Here is a 21033-nt window from a genome sequence, read left to right as displayed (position 1 = left end):
TCTTTCTTGGTAACTTGGGTCTTACCTACAGTGTAAATTCACCTCTTTGACCTTACCCAGCTTTCGTCATTTTGACCTGCTTGATATGCTTGTTAGCTTTATTCTTTTCGACCCACAACATTTTCTAGCTAATTTCTTGACTGGATTGATGTCATCATCATATACATATATACGTCCATATGTGGTTGGTCTTTTGCGATTCTCGGTTTCTGATTTGCTGAGTGAGAGCTTTCTGATGATCAAGGGGCTCAACCCCATGCATCTTCTTGTATGCTTTGCTTCGTCTTTTAAGATCATTTCATGTTCTTACAGTAACAGGTCCGTCGATAGGATCCGAGAAGGTTATTGCTGCATCTAAAGATGGCAACTCGGCAGACACCAATGCTTGGAATTCTGTTCCTGTTGTGCTGGACGGCAACCATACAAGCAGAGTACATGAAATACAAAGATCCCAACCAGCCAGTGAATGTTCGAGTCAAAGATTTGTTGAAGCGCATGACGCTTGCTGAAAAAATTGGTCAGATGACACAAATCGAGCGAGAAGTTTCCACACCCCAAGTCTTGAAGGACTACTTCATTGGTGAGTATCAACAAATGCATTCATCTGGTCTTTGTACCACTCTACTGTAAAAGGAAGAGAAGCTGTCAGCACACGTACTGAATCATACACGTCTTACAGGTAGCATTCTTAGTGGCGGGGGAAGTGTTCCTTCTCCTCGAGCATCTGCTAAGGACTGGGTTGATATGATATATAAATTCCAGAAGGTCTGCCTGTCGACACGATTGGGGATTCCCATGATTTATGGGATCGATGCTGTTCATGGCAACAATAACGTCTATAATGCAACCATATTTCCTCACAACATTGGTCTTGGAGCCACAAGGCAAGTTACATATTTACTTCGATTTGTTGCATAATGTGACTTTAAATTTCTACGAAATATTGCAAAAATTAGCTCTTGGTTTGCCAAACCACACCTGTTGATGAAAATTGATTTGAGATCATCATTTGTTAGTTGGAACACAGGTTGGCCATCCAAGTATGAACTTTATAATCTATTGGTGAAATGCTTGGGAAGTACTACTGGTTTTGTTTTTCATATGGTTGAGAAGGATTTTAGATTTACTGCTCTGCTCTATTCAACTCATTATATCTTTTTTTTTGTTGTTGATACTGTTGGCATACTCATAAGCAATGAAGAAATCACTATTGTTCTCTTCACACCCTATCTTGGCTTACTGCCTAATGATTGTACTTAAGAATTGTTTGACATTGTCTAATTATCAATCTCTTTCGAGTGAAATCCAACACAATCTAGTCATCCTGATCTCTGATTCTTGGACCTTAATTGTTATGTGCAGGGATCCTGATCTTGTAAAGAAGATTGGTGTGGCAACTGCTCTTGAAATCAGAGCAACAGGCATTCCTTATGCTTTTGCGCCATGTATCGCGGTAAGCAAGTCTTTTTTCTTTTTTTTTGCATTTTTGGTGTTCTGAAATTCAAATTTTGAGTTGGATTTTCAGAAGTGTTATTTTCTGTTGATTTGATATTCCTCCTTCCTGATTCAGGTTTGTCGAGATCTGAGGTGGGGCAGATGCTTTGAGAGTTACAGCGAGGATCACAGGGTTGTGCAGGCAATGACCCAAATTATTCTTGGTTTACAGGGAGATGTCCCTGCCAACTACACAAAAAAATTCCCTTATGTTGCTGGAAAGTAAGGATTCAGAATTCTAATAACACTGAAGTTGTTGATAAATCCAAAAGAAACAACTTTGCTTGAAAAGCAAATGTAGCTTAGACTCTGTAGGTCATCGCAATGCATCACAAGTCTTGTTATCAGTTCCTAATAGGGAATTCTTCTGATAGATAGATAGATAATGCTCAAGGTATTATGATAGACAATCCTTTTCATATCACAGAGTCTCAATTTTCTAAATGCAGCCATGAAATTAGTAAAATTTTCATATCACAGAGTCTCAATTTTCTAAATGCAGCCATCACAACCTTCATACTGCTAAATTATGATACTAGTAATTTATCAAACCACAAGTAACCTCATGTGCTTCTCAGGAACAATGTAGCAGCTTGCGCCAAACACTTTGTTGGCGATGGTGGAACACACAAAGGGATCAACGAGAATGACACTCTTGTCGACTTCAGTGGACTCCTTAGAATCCATATGCCTGCTTATTATGACTCCATCAAGATGGGTGTCTCCACAGTCATGCTTTCTTTTTCAAGCTGGAAAGGAGTTAAAATGCATGCCCACCGTTTTCTAGTCACAGACTTTCTCAAGAAGAAGCTTGGTTTCAAGGTAGATCACGAAAGAGTCCATAAACACCTTTTCATTCACTGCTTGAGAATGTATCACGACTCAATATGCTTCAAACTGTTTGTCAGGGATTCGTGATCTCAGACTGGACGGGCATCGATAAACTCACCACCCCAACAAAAGCAAATTACACTTACTCTGTTGAGAAGTCAATCAACGCTGGTCTCGATATGGTGAGAAATTTATGTCGAAGAATGAGCGTCACTGATCCAAATTATACTATAAATTATAGTTTGTCAAAGACTGCACGATGTCGCAGCAGTTTCGAATTAAGTTCGATCCAATGCATGAGAATGCATAGCAGAGATTGCCACTGGACATAGGAAGTTTCTCTATTGTTCTAATAATGCCTGCCCGGTGGCTGTAGGCTCTTTAACATGGTGTTCTAGCCAGCCTCACATATCCTTGATGCTACTGTGCTTTTTTGCAGGTCATGGTCCCAGATGACTATCTTGGGTTCATTAATAATCTGACAACTCTGGTTAATGCCAAAGTTATCCCCAAGAGCCGAATTAATGATGCTGTAAGAAGGATCTTGCGGGTGAAGTTTGCCATGGGTCTTTTCGAGAACCCTCTACCTGACTACAGCTTGGTTGACCAGCTTGGAAAGAAGGTAAATTGCTTGTCTGTTCTCAGTCTCTTTGCTTGCAATCAACTTACTCCAGTTTGGATTTCCATCTCCTGACAAATCCTTGACCGCAACCATCCAGGAGCACAGGGAGTTGTCAAGGGAAGCTGTAAGGAAATCACTTGTGCTGTTGAAGAATGGAAAGTCTAGTAAGAAGCCGTTGCTGCCACTGCCAAAGAAGGCCGGGAAGATTCTTGTTGCCGGAAGCCATGCAGACAACCTTGGCTACCAGTGCGGTGGTTGGACCATAGAGTGGCATGGAAGCAGTGGAAACATCACCGTTGGTATGTGTCGACTCTTGTTGCTCCTCCCATTTCATGCTTAGGATGACAATACGCCTTGATCTGAACGCTAAATGAAAGCTTGATCCTTCTTCTTTTCCAGGTACTACAATCCTGGAGGCTGTAAGAGCCACGGTAGATCCATCAACCAAAGTAGTGTTCTCTGAGAACCCTGACGCCGGCTTTGTTAAGAGCAACAACTTCTCCTATGCCATTGTCGTCGTCGGGGAGCCGTCCTACTCTGAGACTGCTGGAGACAGCCTCAACCTCACCATTCCCGAGCCTGGGCCGAGCACGATCCAATCTGTGTGCGGCGCGGTGAAGTGCGTGGTGGTTATCATCTCCGGCAGGCCGGTGGTCATCGAGCCGTACGTGCCATTGATGGACGCGCTTGTGGCTGCGTGGCTGCCGGGATCCGAAGGCCAAGGGGTCGCTGATGTGCTCTTCGGGGACTTCGGCTTCACAGGGAAGCTGCCTCGCACTTGGTTCAAGTCGGTGGACCAGCTCCCCATGAACGTTGGTGACGAGAACTACGATCCCCTGTTCCCGTTTGGATTTGGGTTGACAACGAAACCGAGGTCAACAGTGATGGGTTTGTAGTTGCAGGGAGAAGAATCGTGAATCGAATCGACGCTTGTGGCACCATTCTTATAACACCTGTATTTCACTTTAATCAATATTTATTTGTTCATCCATCTCTCTCTCTCTCTCTCTCTCTCTCTCTCTCTCTCTATATATATATATATATATATATATATATATATATATATATATATATATATATATATATATATATATATATATATATATATATGTTAAGCTTGAATTAAAAAATCAAATGATAATCGAATCAATTAAAATTAAAATTAAAATTAATCAATGATTTTATGAGTCTGAATCAAATCGGAATCGATCAACGATTTTATGATTCTGAATCGAACCGGAACCAATCAATAGTTTTAAATCGAACGGGAAATGAGGGTGCTGATCCATTTTCAATTCCTTATACCCTTGGAATCGGAATCAGTAAACAATTCTGAATCAAACTGAAACTGAGGGAGGCGGTTCAGATCTGAATTGGCTGAAAACAAAAACAAAAGAAAAAAAGATGGCCACTTCACACCCTACAATCGGTAATCTCAAGCTGGAAGATATTCTTTTTATGGCCACTGGCATGGGCAGCGGGTAGGGAAATAGGGAGACGAGACCACCATGGCCTCCGCCAACATAGTATTCTATAACGCTCTCGAAGTAAAAGAAATGCTCAATGAAGGAGAGATATCAAACTAGAGGAAAGTGGGGGATGGTAGAGGAAAGATGGGCCTTCCCCGTACTCGTCATATGAAAGTCTGATATTTAAAGTTGGAAAGGTCGAGATTTGTAGCTCGAGATGGGAGAGGGGATTTGTGGAAGGAAGATGAAGCGGAAGATTTCTTTCAGGCCCCACATTAAGGGAGTCTGATGGCCTACATGGGGCTCGTCCTCGACTCATCAGACACATAGAGCGTAATGGGACCCATGTGAAGATTAAATATTATTGAAAAAAAATCAAAAATTCAAAAATGATGATTCCATTTGAAATCAGTTGGTTCGAAATCACCTAATCCGGTTCAGAATCGAAACTAAAACCACGCAGATCTGTGCCAATTTTATTTCCACTGAACCGAGATCGACAATATGACAAGAAAAGATAGAAAAAAAATAAACGAAAAAAGTCAACCGAGAATCACTGAGAAAGCAAGGAGGGAAATAACTTAAAGCTATCTTTGACTTTGTGATTATTCCAAGACATCTCCAGGTCTCAAAATGTATATTCATTACTTTTCTCCGGAAGATCTACTCCCGATTATTGATAACTCAACAAGGATGCTCACTATTTAATCACTAGTATATAACTCTACTTAAAAAAAACTGAAGACTACAATTTACTGACATTGGTTGTCCTGATTGGTATGCAAATCAGTTGGGTTACCAGTGCATGTTAACTTGGCGGCTCCAGTGAGGTGTTCTAGGAAGTCTTGATGCGTATCTGACTTATGAAAATCCAATGAAATAGTTCCCCCACATGATCCAGAATGCTGAGCTGCTCTTCTCTTCAGTTCTTCCTTGACATGCTGAGACAAAAAAGAGAAATGAGGAAAAGCCTTTGCGGGAACAATGGAAGAATACATTGTTCATTTTTAATCACTCAAATGTCCGATGATCCATGCCAATATTTAATTTAACAGAATATTGAAAATAGTAGATCAAGGTTGAAAAAGATTGTGAAAAGAGCAGTCCAGATAAGTTCGTTTGACTCTGCTCACTGAAAAACGACTGAGTTCGCAAATAAAGTTTGCATATGTCAAATTGTTGTAGCACTTCTTCTGTTCATCTATAAAATTCAGGTGTTTCACTAATACAAACACTTAAAAGAGAACACCTAATTTCTTTTACATATTCCTACAAATTTATTCAATGCTTTTGGAGGATGAATAGCAGATTGTGTCACATTCATCATCAGGAAAATTCCACAGAAAGAGGCATATAAAATGTCAAATATTGACAGATGAAGTGGACACAACCTCGATTCCTGAGAGACACCTCAAAAGTCCAAAAACTATCTTTAACCAGTCTCCTTAATAATATTTTTGAAAATATAACAACTTACAGCGGGCCAAGCCCTCTAAGGATAAAGGATGAGAGAACACACTAATACAACAGCCGCATACATGGCATAGTTGTTTGGGCTGAGGAACCCGAGAGAGCATGAGTTGAATTATATCAGCTAAAAGCAATGTAGACTCAACCATTCAACTCAACTCCAGCAAAATATTCAAGTAAACAAATAGAGGAAAAGAAAAAAGGGATTCAGATAATTTCACACCAATTCACAACATTTACAATTAACCATAAGCAAACCAACCCAAAAGCATAAAGTAATATACAAATGAACAAAATTCTCAAGTAAACAAGCAGAAAAAATAAGACAGAGACAGAATAACCATTAGTGTTATAGTGCTCTGAGCATGCACATCCTACATGACTTTCTAATAACTTTTCATAAAGATATCAACCCATAATGAAGCTGTGAAATTGGAGTCCAATCGGCCAAGACTGTATCGAGCCTCTTAATACAATGATGCTCTATTTAGAAATTCCCCATTCATTCCTTTATTCATATTGAGTACAAGTTATGCAGCTTAAATTTTTTAGAAACTGTTTAATGCACCATTGATACATTTATTAAATTTTTATGCAAAAGTCAAATATATACTTGCAAATTTTGGCTTAAATTCCATTTGATCCATGTGGGAGATACATATTCCATCTTATTCTAAATATACAGAATTGTTTACATTTTACAATTACGTATGAATTTACTTACCTCCATAATGTTTTCTATTCGTCACTTTCACTATCTCATCTTTTATGTTCAACAATTTATGTTTGCCACTACATGTGCTACATATCAGAGGGACAAGTGCAATCAAAGCAGTTCCGGAAACTTCCAATGACCACAAGGAGCAAATCTGAAAAAGAAAACCCTTTCCAAAGAAATCAAAACAAGAAAGAGAATTGTGGGAGTGGGGAAAAAAACATAGTAGTACTTCAAAGGGGATACAAATGTCAATGGACATGAGGTATCAGAATATAATATAGATGCATACCCCCACGTCCAACAGAAACCCATAGGAGGCCAATGACTTTGAAAATATGATATTTGATATTTTGAGTGTGTGGTACATTAGAAGTTGCATTAAAAAAAATGACCTAGAAGCAAAAAAACCAAGAAGCATAAAAAGATTCATTTCATGTATTTGATATCATTAGATATTCCTATAGTATAATTAAAGAGTTTGATAAGTGTCCAACTCAAATACACATAAAATGTCAAAACCCGACCATACGGGTTTCCCATAGTATAATTAATCTTAGCATGGTGCATATGAGGCATAGTCCAATGATGGCTCTATACCATGACATGTCCTCTGACCATGTCCCAGGTAGTCCTTTTCTACTCGAACCCATTATCATGCCCCAATACTAAATCGGCTCTAATACCAATTGTGACAACCAGGATTATGATAACTGGTCTCTTAACTTAATTGAGTCAGAATCACTAATCAAAATGCTTAAGTTGAAATTAATATTAGTACATTCATCATATCCCTATAAGTCAATCTTAACCGTATCACATGTCTGATGTGAGACTAATTGATGTGTTACATAAAAACATGTCTGGCGGGGCCTATAAGTGTGGATGTTAAACTACATGGAATACTAAATACAACTTCATGAACTTCACAACATGAAAAGAGTATAACACATCTGAATTGTTTTTATTTCATTATCTTCATCACCATGCGAATTTTTCCAGCAAAAATTCATACGATTGACTCCTAGGAGATATAATAAAATTGAAAATTATTATTATGACCTTCGTAAACTACAGAAATTCTCATTAAAGGGGGAACAACATCCGTTTCTCTGCTGCCTCTCCACCTCCGTAAATTCATCAAATTCACATCTACCATTGAAGCCTCTATATTAAGGTAGATCTTCCCAGTTTGGACTTTGTAAAATTTGATAGCAAGAGGAATCATTGGTGAGCATTTTGTTAGTTAAAATGTTGACAAAAAAAAGTTTTGAATATCCAATATTCAGCTCAAGAGATGAATTGGGTGCATTCTAGATGCGAAGTTAACGCCAACCGAAGTGCAAATGAATATCCATGCAACGAATTGAACACACTTCAATATATGGCACAGTCCTAAGGTATGTATGCCAAGGCCCAACAATTGCAGAAAGCAGTTTCAATGTGAATAAGATGGATGTACAGCATCTATAATCTACATATTGAGTAAAAAAGGATATTGAGGAAAACTGGGAAAATGAACTATAAAAGGATAAAAAGCAATATGAGAACTTTGTTGCAACTTCTATGATTATTCTTTGAAGAAACTCATGACTTTGACTATTAATTTATTTGATTACCCACCAATGGCTTCATCTACTAAATAACCTTGAAACATAAGAAGTAAAATTGGACTTTCAATTTGAACGTATTGCAAATATGATATTGAAAACAATAAGCACCTAAGAATCGATCAAAACCAGCAACATGCACAAGGAGAAAACCAAATAAGTACCAAAAGGATATATAGGTCTGATGTGCAATTAAGAATCAGTAAAGCACAGAAATCCAAACCTGCAACATCCTCTGGTCAAATTTGGGAACTCCGATCTGCGTAACAGTGAGGGAACCAAAGAAGTTCCCCAGCAGCACCGCATCCGGTACCGGCAGCCCCCAAACCAGCCCAGAGACAAACCCACCCATGAAACTATCCCCAGCTCCCGTGGGATCGATCTGATCTGCTTGGAATGGCGATACGTGCAGCTCCCCGTCCTTCCAGTAGACCTGGCACCCGTCCTTCCCGTGAGTCACGATGACGCAGCACCACTTTCGCGCCTCTTCGATGTCCACAAAGGGCGCCTCCTCCGCGGAGGCCTTGAGGAACCCAATTCTCGGGAGAAGGTGGAAGAATTCGGTGCTCCTGAGCGGCACGAGCCTGACCGTGCCATCGACAGGGTCGAAGGACCGGATCATCCCCTGGGCATCCACAAGGACGACGCGGCAGAGGTCAATCATGCGGGCGAGGGTCTCAGGGAGGATCTCCCCCGCGACGCCGACCGCCAGGCCGTAGTCGAACCGAATGTCGTCGGGAAGGTCGGCGGGGAAGATCGGGTCGCAAGCGCGGACGCGGCGGAGGACGCGATCGCCGTGGTACCCTCCGGCGGCAGGGACAGGTGGGAAGTGGGCGTGGAAAAGTGTGGTGTGGGAGGAGGAGGAGACGACGCGGGGAGGGTGGGGGGCGGCGTACGCGAAGTCGGCGCCGACCTTGGCGACGTATAGGGAGGTGGAAGGGGCGAGGGCGTCGAGGACGTTAGAGACGAAGGAAGCAGCGCCACCGAGGGTCTCACCGACGGGGAGATCGCCTCGGAAGAGGACGTCGTGGCAATAGTTGCCAACGACTAGGCCGCCGAGGCGCTTGTACTGCTGCTGCTGCGGCTGCGGCTGCGGTTGCCCGTCGACCCCGTCCTCGTGCACCATCGCGGACCGCTGCGGGCGGCCGCGGATACTCGGGCTGGTCCCGTTCGGGTCTGCGGTGGCGGTGGGGGAGATGGGAGGAGGCGGCGATCCTCCATTGCGGAGACGCGTCGATCGTCCGCTTTTGTAAGGGAAGGGGAATCACGACACGCCCCACATTCAGAAGACCGAGTTAGACATACAGATGCCGTTATCCAGTGGTGGCTAGATGATACGTGGGAGGGCTAATTAAGTTAGCCACCTTTCGGATTCTGTGCCTTAATACTTAAAAAAATATATATTAATTTTTTTTATAATTATAAAAGTAAAATATTTAGATTTATTTATCTTAACGATATTAATTTTATTAATAAAAAAATATAAATATAAAAAATATTAAATATAAATTTAATATTTTGGTGGTGATGCACGACGATGTCTTTGGCGCCAATGTAACCATCGTCATCCACCTCCTCTCTCTTGTTGTTATCCAACGTGTTATCATTCTCTTCCCCTTTCACTCACCCTTTCCATTGTCGTTGTTGCCGTTATCGATCAGAGCCCTCACGATCGATAATGACAATGAGAAGGGTAAGCATAAGAGGGAGACGAGATGGCAACCAAAGTTCTCATGATCGTCTCTGCCCCGTCCACATCTCTAAGGGGTGAGCACAAGGGGAAGAGGAGGTGAAAGATGGCTCTGGCTACCGCCTCCTCTCCCCCTCGCACTCATCTCTCTAGTTGTCATCGCTGTCATCGTCGACTAGAGGAGGTAGGAGGACGTCGAGGGGGAAAGGTCATTTGGTAATTACATTAGTGTTAGCATTGGCACCAGCGGTGCCGCTGTCCACCACCATCGACATTGTTCACTATCATCAGAATGTTAAATTTACTTTTTATATCCTTTTTTATATTTTTGTTAGTAAAACTAATGTCATTAGGAAAAATAAACATAAGTGTTTCACTAACTATATGGATACCAATATATTTTTTAAAAATATAAAGCCTGGTATACTTAACGTGACTAACTATGAGGGCCAATCTATAATTATCCCTATATGAGATGATACATAATTTTAAAATAAATTTAGAAAAAAAATGATAAATTATTTTTATCATCAAATAACAAGTTAATCTTTTGTATCAATTAATGATTTATTTTTTTTATTTTTTTCTAAAAATAAATGACGAAAATTAGATTGGAGTCTATGTCCAACAATAAACTGTCAAGATTTTTACCAACTAAGATCTTTCTATAATAGTTGATCTAATAATAATTTGTCAGTAATTTAAGATTAAATCAATTTGAATTAAGATAAGTGTTGAATTATTATTGTTTTGAAATCCATAATATATCATCATACCAAGTAATTTATTCATAAAGTGAGAAACACTGATTAAAGTGCTAAAGTTAACCGGCATCCTTTATATAGTGCCATAATATAATTTTAGTGCTAAAGATCGTATACTCCACCAAGATTGCCAATTGGAGACTTTCAAATTGGAAATCTAGGTTTGAAGTAAAAGATACATACGATGGGAACAAGAAGTGAACGATTCATGATAGAGCCGCACCGTGTTCAGTCACCGAAAGCTTTAGCTGCTTAAATTTCTCTTCAGTTATCTACGTGATAAGATTGGAGAGTGTTCATCTTTCATGAGTTTGTTTCCAACAAAATCGATTTGAGATCTTACAAAAGTTTACATAAGTTATGCACAAATAACAAGATGTAAAGAAGATCGAACACCTAGCACAACAATCATATACCACAACAAGATTTGAATAACACCAAAACCATGCAAAAAATATAATCCACAAACTGGGAAGGCAGTGCAAGGATTTAGCTTAATTCAATCTGGCTAACTAAAGTACACCAAACAAAGTAGAGAACTCATCAATCGTTCACGAATATTATACAGTTGGCATGGAGGTAAAGAGAACCACGTACGCCAGGTACCGGAGGGCATCCTGAATTTTCTCGGCAGCGGTGGCTCCACCAGCTCGGAGATGGTTTGTTATATCATTGGCCTTTTCCTGTACAGTACTCTGCGCGAGTTCTTGCTTATCAGAAGAAACACTTAGTATAGCTGTCAGGTAAGCTTCTACTATTTCTGAGGTTCCTAGAAAAATAATGCCCATTAATGTGATTAGAAATTTCAGACAAATTAAAAAAGGCAACAAATCTGCTAGATCATTTTTAAATGTTCCTGATTGTCTGCATTTCTATTAGCAAAAGCATTAATTAGACAGCTTATATTTTAGAAATCAGTAAACTAACATAAGCTATTTGATAGCATCTGGTCTCCTAGAGAAAGCACAAATAAGTAAAATAAACAATTCATTTAACTCAATCATCTAACACACCTGTAATAAAGCTGTTAGAAACTGTTTCCATGTTTCCAGACATGGATTGGGCCTTGTGTCTGATGATCTTAGCTTTTGAGACAGCCTCTTCGGGCCAATCAATCTTTGGGGTTTCTCCTTCTGTTTCTCCATTCTTTCCTCTGTTTGCACTAGAGATAACTGATTTTCCAAGAATCAGAAGTTGAGATACCGCAGAGCAGCAAAGTTCTGACAGTCTCTGCATTTGAAATGCAATGAATCAATGATGAGGTACAACATGAGGACAACAAAAAGATATAGTTCCTCGTCAAATTTGCACATGGATACACTCTGAGTGCATTGTATCAAGTCTGTCAGTAGCTCGTTGAATTATATCATTTGCTGAAAGTCCTCCAAGAACTGGTGTGAACCTGACACAATCAATGATCCATGATAAGAAAACATTAAGAGCAAGGAAGTTTAACCGCATAGGATAACAAAATTAGCAGAACGTGACATAATACTTATATAGCTAGTTCAGAGTTAAATTCAGCGTGGACCATCACAATCATATGTCGCTTTAGGTAAGTCACTGAGAGATGCAATCATATCAAAGAATTAGTTAACTATCATGAGTTTTAAATTGAGTGATAGACAGCATCAAGTAAATTAACTATTCTGATTGCATTACCCTGAGGCAATATCAGCAGCTCTCCTGACACTTGAATCACATAACTTTGTCATCTCGACATCACTGTCGCCACTTAAGGTCTCAATATTTTTTCCTTTATTCGAATCTTCACTATTTCCTTCAACATCAACCGTCAGACTGAAGATTTGCTGGATCTGTTGTAGTTTAGCATCATAAAGGGATTTCTGTTCTGCTAAAAGTTTTGTTTTTCTCCTGTTAAACAACAAAGCATAATGGCTTGACAGTGCTTCCAGTTCCTGCATCCAAATATTTAGTGAACTTTAGGAAGAGTCGACTACAAGCATAAACCACTGGTATTCTGGTAAGAATCCCACTAAGTAGTACCTCAAGCAGATCAGGACCTCCATAAATATAAAAGCACCTATCAAATGTAACTTCCTCCAACTGTTCCTCATCATCTTCTTGGTGAACCTCATTAGGACTCTTCTCAAATTCAAGACCAGTCTCTGCAATGAGCAGCTCCATAGTCTCTTTTCCAACCCGCTCAAGCACTTCCATCCCCTTAGTTGTAAAAGTCTTACCAGTCTATATTGCAAAAACAAGGATGAAATGATCAACCTACGGAGAGAAACATATAAAGCCAAGCCAATACTGGTGGCATGTGTGAAGGAATTTTTGGTTGACAAGGAAACTGACTTCTATAACTGATGGGGCAAAAGAAGTGGCTTTGCCGGGCAGGTTTCCCTGGTGAATGGAATCAGCTAGACTTGCAGCAGAAAGCTCCAACCTGAAAGACACAGCTTCATGTCAGGTAGTTAAACTTACTGAAAATTAACGTACAACACCAATATAGTTTTGCTGCTCACAAAAGAATAAACAGAAAGAATGTAGAAAGACTACTCCAAATTAATTAGCTCCAAAAGTAGAGCCTAAAAAGATAAACATCCAGGGACAGCCGTTCTGAGATAGCATACATGTGAATTGATATGATACACATCACGAAATTTCCAAATCTCACATCCATAACTGGCTGGCTCGGAATTAAAGATGGTTATAGGAATACTAAACAGAAGTTGAAATGACAATTGTCATCTCTTTAGCAGGTAATAAATCCATGATACAGAAACATAAAATATCTTCCTGATACTCAATAATAATGCACGATGGCACATAAAGCTGATACTCAATCATTCTCCAATGGTTGATAACATATCAAACTGGGTTAGAACTTGGAAGAAACCGAAATAAGATGGGTTCAACTATTGTAAATGATCCAAATTATGGCATTTAAATTATTAGGAACATAAAGAATTAAACAACAGTGGCCAAAGGTGTTAAAAATTGCAAGATATAATACATCTTTTTCCATTTCAACAAAATGCAACTGCTTCTGCAAGAACAACCATGCACCAGTCGAGTTAGTCCACTAGCTTAAGATGTACATAATATTCAGACTTATCTGAAAGTGTCGATTGAATTTTCAGTGGTTGATGTATGATATAAACGAGGAACACAAGAGCTACGGAACTGCAAATGTCTATGCATTCATCTCAGCTATTTAGTGAGAGTATTTCTCAGTTTAAAGTATAACATGTTCAATGATGTACTACATAATGGACAGAGAAATGAAATTGCGTACTTGCTGACAAGGCTTGAACCCCCTTTCCAAGCACTACCCAACGCACTCCATGCTCCTGAAGCAAAAGTTTCCACTGAATTGTCAAGTACCTTGAGACCCTACAAACAAGTATGTCAAAGAATCACCACCAAATGACAGGACAAAAGATGCATAATATGTATCCCAATATGAAATCATCTAAATTCATTGCAGCGGATCTCCATCTCTTGAATGATTGATTCACCTGACCGAACAGAGAATCCTCACTAGCTTTCTCCAGTTTATCAAGCGCGGACTTGCGAAGTCTATCGTGCTCATGCTCCTCCTCCTCCTCCTCCTCCTCTTCTTCTTCTTCTCCCCCTCTGGAATCCTTCAAGACCTCATCGGTTGTTTCGGAATCTGAACCCGCAATCTCCAGGTCGGTGATGCCTTTGGTTGCATTCTTAACGACTTCAACTGCCTGAATCCCAAACAAGAAAACGATTCATTTACCAAATTTCTTCACACATTTGCCGACCCGATTTAAGATGCAAAAGTAGACATAATAATCGAATAAGAAACAGCAGAAGATCACGTACATTTCTGGAGATGTCTTCCGCGGCCTTTTGGAGATCCGAGAACATGGAGAAAGAGGAGATACCCCAGCTGCCCCATCCGCCTCCGCCGCCTCCTTGCGGCTTCTCTTCCCGGTTCTTGGGAGGACTCTTGCGGCCCTCCTCCTCCTCCTCCTCCTCCTCCTCCTCCTCCATTCGCTAGGGTTTAGATCTCTCCGATCGAGTCGCTTCCGATCCGCCTTCGTTCGGCGCTCGAAGTGAAGGATCACAGAGCGGCGCTCAATCGCCGCTTCCCTGCTTTGCGAACGATAAATATTGGCCGTAGAAGTCGTTGGATGTGATCCAGTAAGAGAAGAAAACTGCTGCGTATCAACGCACCAGATCGCAGCGACTGGGCACTATGCAAGTCGCGGAGACGTGGATTGCCCGCTTTGAACCAACGCGGCAAGCTTAGCCACGTGGATATTCAGGGCTCCACGTGTCGGGTAGTCGATTACTTTTGATAATGAAAATATCATTTGTGCTGTTAGAATTCGACATGTGGCCATGCCTCGTCATGTGTATTAATTATTCTCTATTAGTGTTTGGATAAGAACTCAGTTGTTTGTCTTATTAAAGGGTGTGCTAAATATCTATATTTGTATATGAAATTTGCCTTATTTTAATGAAAAGACTTATCTAGGATGAACGTGATGCAAAATATCTCCGGCACCTAAGAACCTGCCGACACCCACCAAAACCACTCTTACAGGCTCACTGGTTTCAGAGTGGATAAGCTCGGCTGCCCCTCTTTTTAAGCCTTCGCCGGGCCTCACCATCCTAATCGTAGCTGGTACGCTTTGGAGTGTCTTCTAGAGCTGTTGCTTGCCATTGTTCTTGCTCTCGTCTCTGCTACCATGTCCAACCTAGTGGATACGTGGACGGCCGAGCTCGCGAAGCTGCGGGACAAGGGTCGTGCTGCTCTCTCCGGGAGTTCGACCCCGAGGGCGGAGGCGGAGCGAGCCAGCGAACCCGATGGCCGTCCTCTGAGCCAGGCAATACGGGCCAAGCCTCGGTCTGTACGTCTGCCTTGCACCGAAGTAGCTTTGTCCATGCTTGTGGATTGTGTCAGCCCTTAGGTTCAGATCCCCCCCAGCGAACTGCTTGTTGTTCTAAGGAGTCTTTTAAGTTCCTTTGTGTGTGTGTGTGTACAGCTATGGATCCACCTCCTGCACTATGTATAAATCTGCTTCTCTATATGCTTATAAGATAATATAATTAAAAGAAAAACACTGATTATATCCATGAAAAACAATTTCTTTACATAATTGTTTGTTAGGGTTAATATTTGCTACCCATCGAGACCTGATGTCGACGGGAACTTTTCGTATTAAGATCGATTTAGGGATCCCGAGTTATAGTTACGATTTACAAGGCTCCTCGATTGCTTGTAATTAGAGATCCGTCTTCTCTCTGTATTTAATATCGTGAAATTTATTGATTTTAAAGATCATCACATCCGACTCGGTCGTAGGGATTTCATTTCTCGATACTTGTTCATCTTTTGTCATAGGGATTCTATCGTCGATACTCCGCCAAGATCGATCTATACTCGAGATCAGAATGGATTATTTCGTAAATCTAATGGGCAATTAATCTTGAGACTCACATCGAATGTTAATTAAACTCTAACTCATTGATAGAATTTTAATTAAATTCTAACTCATTGATTAATTAAAATTAATATTAAGTAGGTAGATAGAGTCTTTATTTAATTAAAATTTATTGCATAAACATATCATCAAGGGAGAGTTATAGAGAAAGACCTAAGTTTTTTTTTTTAATTTAAAAAAGATTGAAAAACTTATTCTATGTTTATATAATAGCACTTAGTTTTGATTACTTTAAAAAAATAATTTATTTTATTTTTAAATAGTCTTTTTTTTAAGTCTTATTATCAAAATTAAATTTTTTATTCTTTTAAAAATTTGTTATTCAAAAAAAATATTTTTGATTAAAGAATCGAAATAAATGCTTACCCGTTCAATGGTGGTATCTAACAAAATGAAGAAGAAGCTGGACTTCGCGACCCATCGACTACACCGAAGGTCATGAAACGATTGCCTTCTTCTTTGTTTCTTTCTTTTTTGGGAGGTCAAGAACAACGCTTTGTCTTTGAATCGATTGCATTTATATTGTTTTTGATTCACGAACGAAGATGATTAGTCTACGGAACGATACAGATGTAGAAAATGTTCGAGTAAGATCAATATAATGCAACCGATGTTTCACATGACAGAAAATTATTACACATATATCCATCTTAAATTAGAATTTTTTTTGTTTTTGTTTTGCGGTTATCCTATAAATTTAAGTTAAAAAAAATCAAATAATTGACTATAATGATATGTATCGTATTCTTAGCTGGGTAGACGGCTGATAGGAAAGAAGGGTCCATCAAAGCCGTCCATCCCATCATAATTATTAATCTCAGCCATCTGTTCGTCTCAAATTAAAATACCAAGTATTAACAAAATGGAGTTGACCAAGTTGGAATTCACGAAACGGACGGACAGGAATAAGGAAGAGGTTGTCTGCGGCCGTGCGCAATCCACCTCCGGGACGTTCTCTCGTCCCCACACGTGTCAATCTATACTACCGCAGTCGTCTCGGCCCTTCTTCGCTCGTCTCCATCCCCGCATCTCCTATTTATATATACATCACGTCCCTCGTTCGCCAACCTTTACTCCTTTCAAACCCCGCTTGCCCCATCTCCTCTTCCTGTCATATCTTTTCCTTTCGTTGGTCGTCGTTGTCTTTCCTTCCGCGTTCTATATCGAAGAGCATATATATCAGAAAGGGGTCGATGAGGGAGGGAGGCGGCAGCAGCGGTGGGAGTGGGCACAGCGCCGCCATGTACGCCGACAGGCCCATGCCGCACTCTGACCAGCTCATGCACCAGTCCTCCGCGGATGAGGACTCCTTCATGCGACACAGCAGCTCCTCCACCACGGCCAGCTCTGGGTTCTACTCCGACTACCCCATGGCCATGAGCGGCGAGAGCTCCCCTTTCATCATGTCCCCTTGGCACCAGTCCTCCCCCCACCCGGCCAACGACCCCGCCTTCGCGGATGCCGCCGCTGGGCTCCCCTTCACTGGCCTCATCAGCTCCCTGGTGCGCGAGGAGGGTCACATCTACTCGCTCGCTGCCATTGGCGACCTCCTGTACACCGGATCTGACAGCAAGAATATCCGGGTGTGGAAGAACCAGAAGGACTTCGCCGGGTTCAAGTCCAGCAGCGGGCTCGTCAAGGCCATCGTCATCGCGGCGGATCGCATCTTCACCGGCCACCAGGACGGCAAGATCCGGGTATGGAGGGTGTCCCCCAAGAGCGCCGCCGTACACAAGCGTATTGGGAGCCTCCCCAGGCTCAAGGACGTCATCCGGAGCTCGCTGAAGCCGTCCAACTACGTCGAGGTCCGTCGCCATCGCAGCGCCCTCTGGATTCGCCACTCCGACGCCATATCGTGCCTTTGCCTCGACGAGGACCAGGGGCTCCTCTACTCGAGCTCCTGGGACAAGACCTTTAAGGTGTGGCGAATATCTGACTCGAGGTGCCTGGAGTCTGTCATCGCCCATGACGACGCTGTCAACTCGGTTGTGACCGCCTTCGGCGGGCTTGTCTTTACCGGCTCCGCCGACGGCACCGTCAAGGTGTGGCGACGGGAGCTGCAGGTGAAGAGCACCAAGCACTCGCCGGTGCAGACGCTGCTCAAGCAGGAGTCCGCTGTGACCTCGCTCGCGGTCAGCCCGACAGCGCCTATCCTCTACTGCGGCTCCTCCGACGGGATCATCAATTTCTGGGAGGGAGAAGGGCAACTCTCCCACGGCGGAGTGCTCCGAGGCCACAAAATGGCAGTCCTCTGCCTCGCCGCGGCCGGAAGCCTCCTGCTGAGCGGCTCCGCTGACAAGAATATCTGCGTGTGGCGGCGCGAGGGCACAGTGCACAACTGCCTCTCGGTGCTCAGCGGCCACTCGGGACCAGTCAAGTGCCTCGCGATAGTCACGGACACCGGCGGCGAGGAGGGGGGCCGCGGCGGCGCCGCCGCGAGTTGGATCGTGTACAGCGGCAGCCTAGACAAATCGGTGAAGGTGTGGCGGGTGTCGGAGCAGTCACCGGAGGCGTTGCTGAGGGCGCCGCAGTCGGGGGCGTACGGCGGCAGGGCGGAGTAAGCTTATAGAAGCGTGGTGGGCCAAGACAACGAGGGGCCCATGGCGCGAGTACATGTTGCCGCTTGGGATCCTTGGTGCGGCGGCGCTTACGAACACCACCAGCGAGGTCTGCCGCAAAGCAGACGCTATTCGTTAGTTCTGCCTTCGAATCGGGGCTGAATGAAGCGTGCGTGTCGATCGACTTGTGAGTTGAGGAGGAAGATAATGGGTGTTGGTGCACATGTAGCTGATGGCTATGCTAAGATTTGGTGAGATAGATGATTTGTAAACAGTTCGAGGGTAAGATTGGGAATCCATGGCTGATCGGGACCTAAAAAATGGATTGCATGCAATTTCTGTTGTACTTTGAATTATTATTTCTGCTTCTTTCAATTTGTTGTCAGAGCAAGGTGAATGATCTGCTTTGCGGTGAGTGACTCGGAGAAGACGATAGCTCAGCTCAAATCCCTTGGTGAGAGGCTTTGGGTCGAACCTGGATTCTGTTTCTGGTTTCTCGATGGCCTCATTTGGGCCTCTCTTCCAAGCAAACTGAGGCTGTTGCTAGATAAATTTTCCCAGGTCAACATTTACCCTTTAAGCTGTGAAATCAATGCAAGGGAATCAAATTAAGGTTATATTTTTCATGTATAATCACTGCGAGGTCATCGACATTTCGACAAACACTACCAAGTCAGGAGTAATTCGATCTCACAGCCTAGAAAGTCAACAGCTGGGTGGGAGAAACGATGTGCCAGTCCACATCAAACGCTACATTAGCTGTGCAGCCAAGTAAATAACAACGTTGACTTTATTCGTCTGCCATGTTCATCACGTCGTTGAGCTCGAGAGAGGTGTGCAGGGCAAGAAGGCAAAGGAACTGAAGAACATGGCGATGCTTAACGTTCATTCTCCTGTTTTCTCCGCGTGCTCTGTGTTGATGAGCCTACTGTTTGCTTACTCTGCATCAGTTCAGCTGGATGATCCAGGCAAGCAAATTTCCCCATATTTCCTGAGCTTTTATTTTTACTAGTATTTTTATGATCTTTTTCTTCCAGATTGGTACTTTTGGTTCCCACTCTATGCCTTTGCCTTCGGCATCAATCTTCTCCACTGTAGCTTCACCTCCATCACCCTGAGTCGATCGGCCATGTCGATCCTCTGTGCTGGGATTCTCTTGCTCATGAAGGTCATAGTGGAGGGCTATGTCGAAGGGGTGGCTGGGCTTTGGTCCTTGAACATGCGTGAGAGGGTTGTGAGGGAGAAGCTTGGGAGTGGGTTGGTGGTGATGTCCATGCTTCTGCATCTCAAAGCTTCTCATGCTTCGAAGGAGGCCAAGAAAGGAAGAGGAGAACAAGCAGCAAGATCTGCTGAATCCGGTAAGCTCGCTTTCTTGTTCTTCATCCCTCGTCAAGAATCTGCTATGACTTTCGACTACTTACAGTCAAAGAGCATGCTTAAGTTTTCAGAAATTTAGTGAATCCTCATGATGATTTCTTTTAGGTGAAAACAAGTTCTTATAGATGGCTTCGGCCAAATCAGGATCAGTCTCATCATTTGCAACAAGAAAACTGGAATTAATTCGACTAGAGATTCTTTGCAGGGATGGTGATTCTTGTGGCAGCGAGCATTGGACTCACCATGTACTTCTTCCTCACTGTTCAAGAACACATGAAGTTTTGACTGCAGGACTGTAAAGAGCACCTCATGATCAGAATGTATATAAATCTACTAAATTATATATCGTTACCTTTTCCACTCAGAATGTTGTGCACAAAATGCGGAAGTAGCTGAAGCACTTCAACTCTATTTAGAGATATCTTTTTCTTCCCTTTCCCTTTCCCTTTCCCTTCTTAGAGATATATAACTCTCCCTGGGTCTCAAAAGTTTCAACAGCACTCGATGCTCTGTTCCTCATGGATTAGGTAGCAGAAACACAGTATGGAGGAGGAGAAAAACATCTTAATAGCACTTAGAAGGGAGAATAATTACTGCAATAATTTGTAATTCTGTCGTAATTACTGCAATAATTACAAACATAACTAATCACGAAGTGATTGGTCAATAATTTGCTGATTTACAGAACTATTTTATTTGATTGCAAGGAATTATCTGTTGCACACATGTGATGGAAGTGCTATAGAGATCATACATGTTTTATCTTTCACGTGAAACGTAGAGTCACCCTCAATTAATTCTTTTGTCCAATTGCTTAGCTATGGACGGACGGCCCACTGAGATGACGAGAAAAAGCAGCTCCATCATCATCTGGTGTGTCATTTAATTTCCCTCATCAATCAACCACTGTTTCTAGCATTCATGGCTGCTGTTCCTCTAATCGTTGGCCGGCTATCTCCGACGACCTCGGTGGTGAGTCGACCGTA

At 42.1% G+C, this 21033-nt stretch overlaps 5 protein-coding genes across 8 annotated transcripts; 3 read left to right on the top strand and 2 right to left on the bottom strand.

The window, feature by feature from the left end:
- Positions 1-241: 241 nt before the first annotated feature.
- LOC135672354 (uncharacterized) lies at positions 242-3876 on the top strand. 2 transcript variants are annotated; one of them, XM_065180818.1, is made up of 9 exons: positions 242-580; positions 680-884; positions 1363-1453; positions 1571-1716; positions 2073-2316; positions 2403-2507; positions 2765-2947; positions 3045-3246; positions 3347-3876. In XM_065180818.1, the coding sequence occupies exons 1-9, from the start codon at positions 361-363 to the stop codon at positions 3841-3843; spliced, it is 1893 nt and encodes a 630-aa protein (XP_065036890.1). In that variant the 5' UTR covers positions 242-360; the 3' UTR covers positions 3844-3876. The 2 variants fall into 2 exon arrangements, with proteins under 2 accessions (XP_065036890.1, XP_065036889.1); XM_065180817.1 differs by having other exon boundaries at positions 3045-3252.
- Positions 3877-4993: 1117 nt separating this feature from the next.
- Positions 4994-9492, bottom strand: LOC135643687 (inositol 3-kinase-like). Its single transcript, XM_065160971.1, has 2 exons — positions 8435-9492; positions 4994-5357 (listed from the first exon to the last, which is right to left on the bottom strand). Exons 1-2 carry the CDS (start codon positions 9335-9337, stop codon positions 5169-5171), a joined length of 1092 nt encoding a protein of 363 aa, XP_065017043.1. The 5' UTR covers positions 9338-9492; the 3' UTR covers positions 4994-5168.
- A 1619-nt stretch (positions 9493-11111) lies between these two features.
- LOC103980859 (uncharacterized) lies at positions 11112-14809 on the bottom strand. 3 transcript variants are annotated; one of them, XM_065160961.1, is made up of 9 exons: positions 14485-14809; positions 14151-14366; positions 13928-14025; positions 12985-13075; positions 12673-12873; positions 12328-12584; positions 11977-12067; positions 11679-11895; positions 11112-11425 (listed from the first exon to the last, which is right to left on the bottom strand). In XM_065160961.1, exons 1-9 carry the CDS (start codon positions 14653-14655, stop codon positions 11226-11228), a joined length of 1542 nt encoding a protein of 513 aa, XP_065017033.1. In that variant the 5' UTR covers positions 14656-14809; the 3' UTR covers positions 11112-11225. The 3 variants fall into 3 exon arrangements, with proteins under 3 accessions (XP_065017033.1, XP_065017026.1, XP_065017039.1); XM_065160954.1 differs by having other exon boundaries at positions 11112-11434; positions 14485-14805; XM_065160967.1 differs by having other exon boundaries at positions 11112-11360; positions 14485-14804.
- A 2165-nt stretch (positions 14810-16974) lies between these two features.
- Positions 16975-19047, top strand: LOC103981590 (protein JINGUBANG-like). The gene has a single exon (XM_009398342.3). It carries the CDS (start codon positions 17306-17308, stop codon positions 18671-18673), a length of 1368 nt encoding a protein of 455 aa, XP_009396617.2. The 5' UTR covers positions 16975-17305; the 3' UTR covers positions 18674-19047.
- A 393-nt stretch (positions 19048-19440) lies between these two features.
- LOC135672352 (uncharacterized) lies at positions 19441-20609 on the top strand. Its single transcript, XM_065180816.1, has 3 exons — positions 19441-19638; positions 19708-20028; positions 20253-20609. The coding sequence occupies exons 1-3, from the start codon at positions 19539-19541 to the stop codon at positions 20330-20332; spliced, it is 501 nt and encodes a 166-aa protein (XP_065036888.1). The 5' UTR covers positions 19441-19538; the 3' UTR covers positions 20333-20609.
- The last annotated feature ends 424 nt before the right edge of the window (positions 20610-21033 follow it).

This window comes from Musa acuminata, chromosome BXJ1-4, assembly GCF_036884655.1.
Source record: "Musa acuminata AAA Group cultivar baxijiao chromosome BXJ1-4, Cavendish_Baxijiao_AAA, whole genome shotgun sequence".
NCBI lineage: Eukaryota > Viridiplantae > Streptophyta > Magnoliopsida > Zingiberales > Musaceae > Musa > Musa acuminata.
This window is presented reverse-complemented; position numbering and strand designations above follow the sequence as displayed.

Excerpts from the sequence above, each read along its gene's own strand:
- LOC135672354 (XM_065180817.1), top strand. The coding sequence starts at position 361 with ATGGCAACTCGGCAGACACCAATGCTTGGAATTCTGTTCCTGTTGTGC. Across the intron at positions 2,508-2,764 it reads TCAACGCTGGTCTCGATATG|GTCATGGTCCCAGATGACTA; the intron begins GTGAGAAATTTA and ends GCTTTTTTGCAG. Across the intron at positions 3,253-3,346 it reads AAACATCACCGTTGGTATGT|GTACTACAATCCTGGAGGCT; the intron begins GTCGACTCTTGT and ends CTTCTTTTCCAG.
- LOC135643687 (XM_065160971.1), bottom strand. The coding sequence starts at position 9,337 with ATGGTGCACGAGGACGGGGTCGACGGGCAACCGCAGCCGCAGCCGCAG. Across the intron at positions 5,358-8,434 it reads TTGACCAGAGGATGTTGCAG|CATGTCAAGGAAGAACTGAA; the intron begins GTTTGGATTTCT and ends TTTTTGTCTCAG.
- LOC103980859 (XM_065160954.1), bottom strand. The coding sequence starts at position 14,655 with ATGGAGGAGGAGGAGGAGGAGGAGGAGGAGGAGGAGGGCCGCAAGAGT. Across the intron at positions 14,367-14,484 it reads CGGAAGACATCTCCAGAAAT|GCAGTTGAAGTCGTTAAGAA; the intron begins GTACGTGATCTT and ends TTTGGGATTCAG. Across the intron at positions 12,585-12,672 it reads GAGGTCCTGATCTGCTTGAG|GAACTGGAAGCACTGTCAAG; the intron begins GTACTACTTAGT and ends ATTTGGATGCAG.
- LOC103981590 (XM_009398342.3), top strand. The coding sequence starts at position 17,306 with ATGAGGGAGGGAGGCGGCAGCAGCGGTGGGAGTGGGCACAGCGCCGCC.
- LOC135672352 (XM_065180816.1), top strand. The coding sequence starts at position 19,539 with ATGGCGATGCTTAACGTTCATTCTCCTGTTTTCTCCGCGTGCTCTGTG. Across the intron at positions 19,639-19,707 it reads AGTTCAGCTGGATGATCCAG|ATTGGTACTTTTGGTTCCCA; the intron begins GCAAGCAAATTT and ends TTTTTCTTCCAG. Across the intron at positions 20,029-20,252 it reads AGCAAGATCTGCTGAATCCG|GGATGGTGATTCTTGTGGCA; the intron begins GTAAGCTCGCTT and ends GATTCTTTGCAG.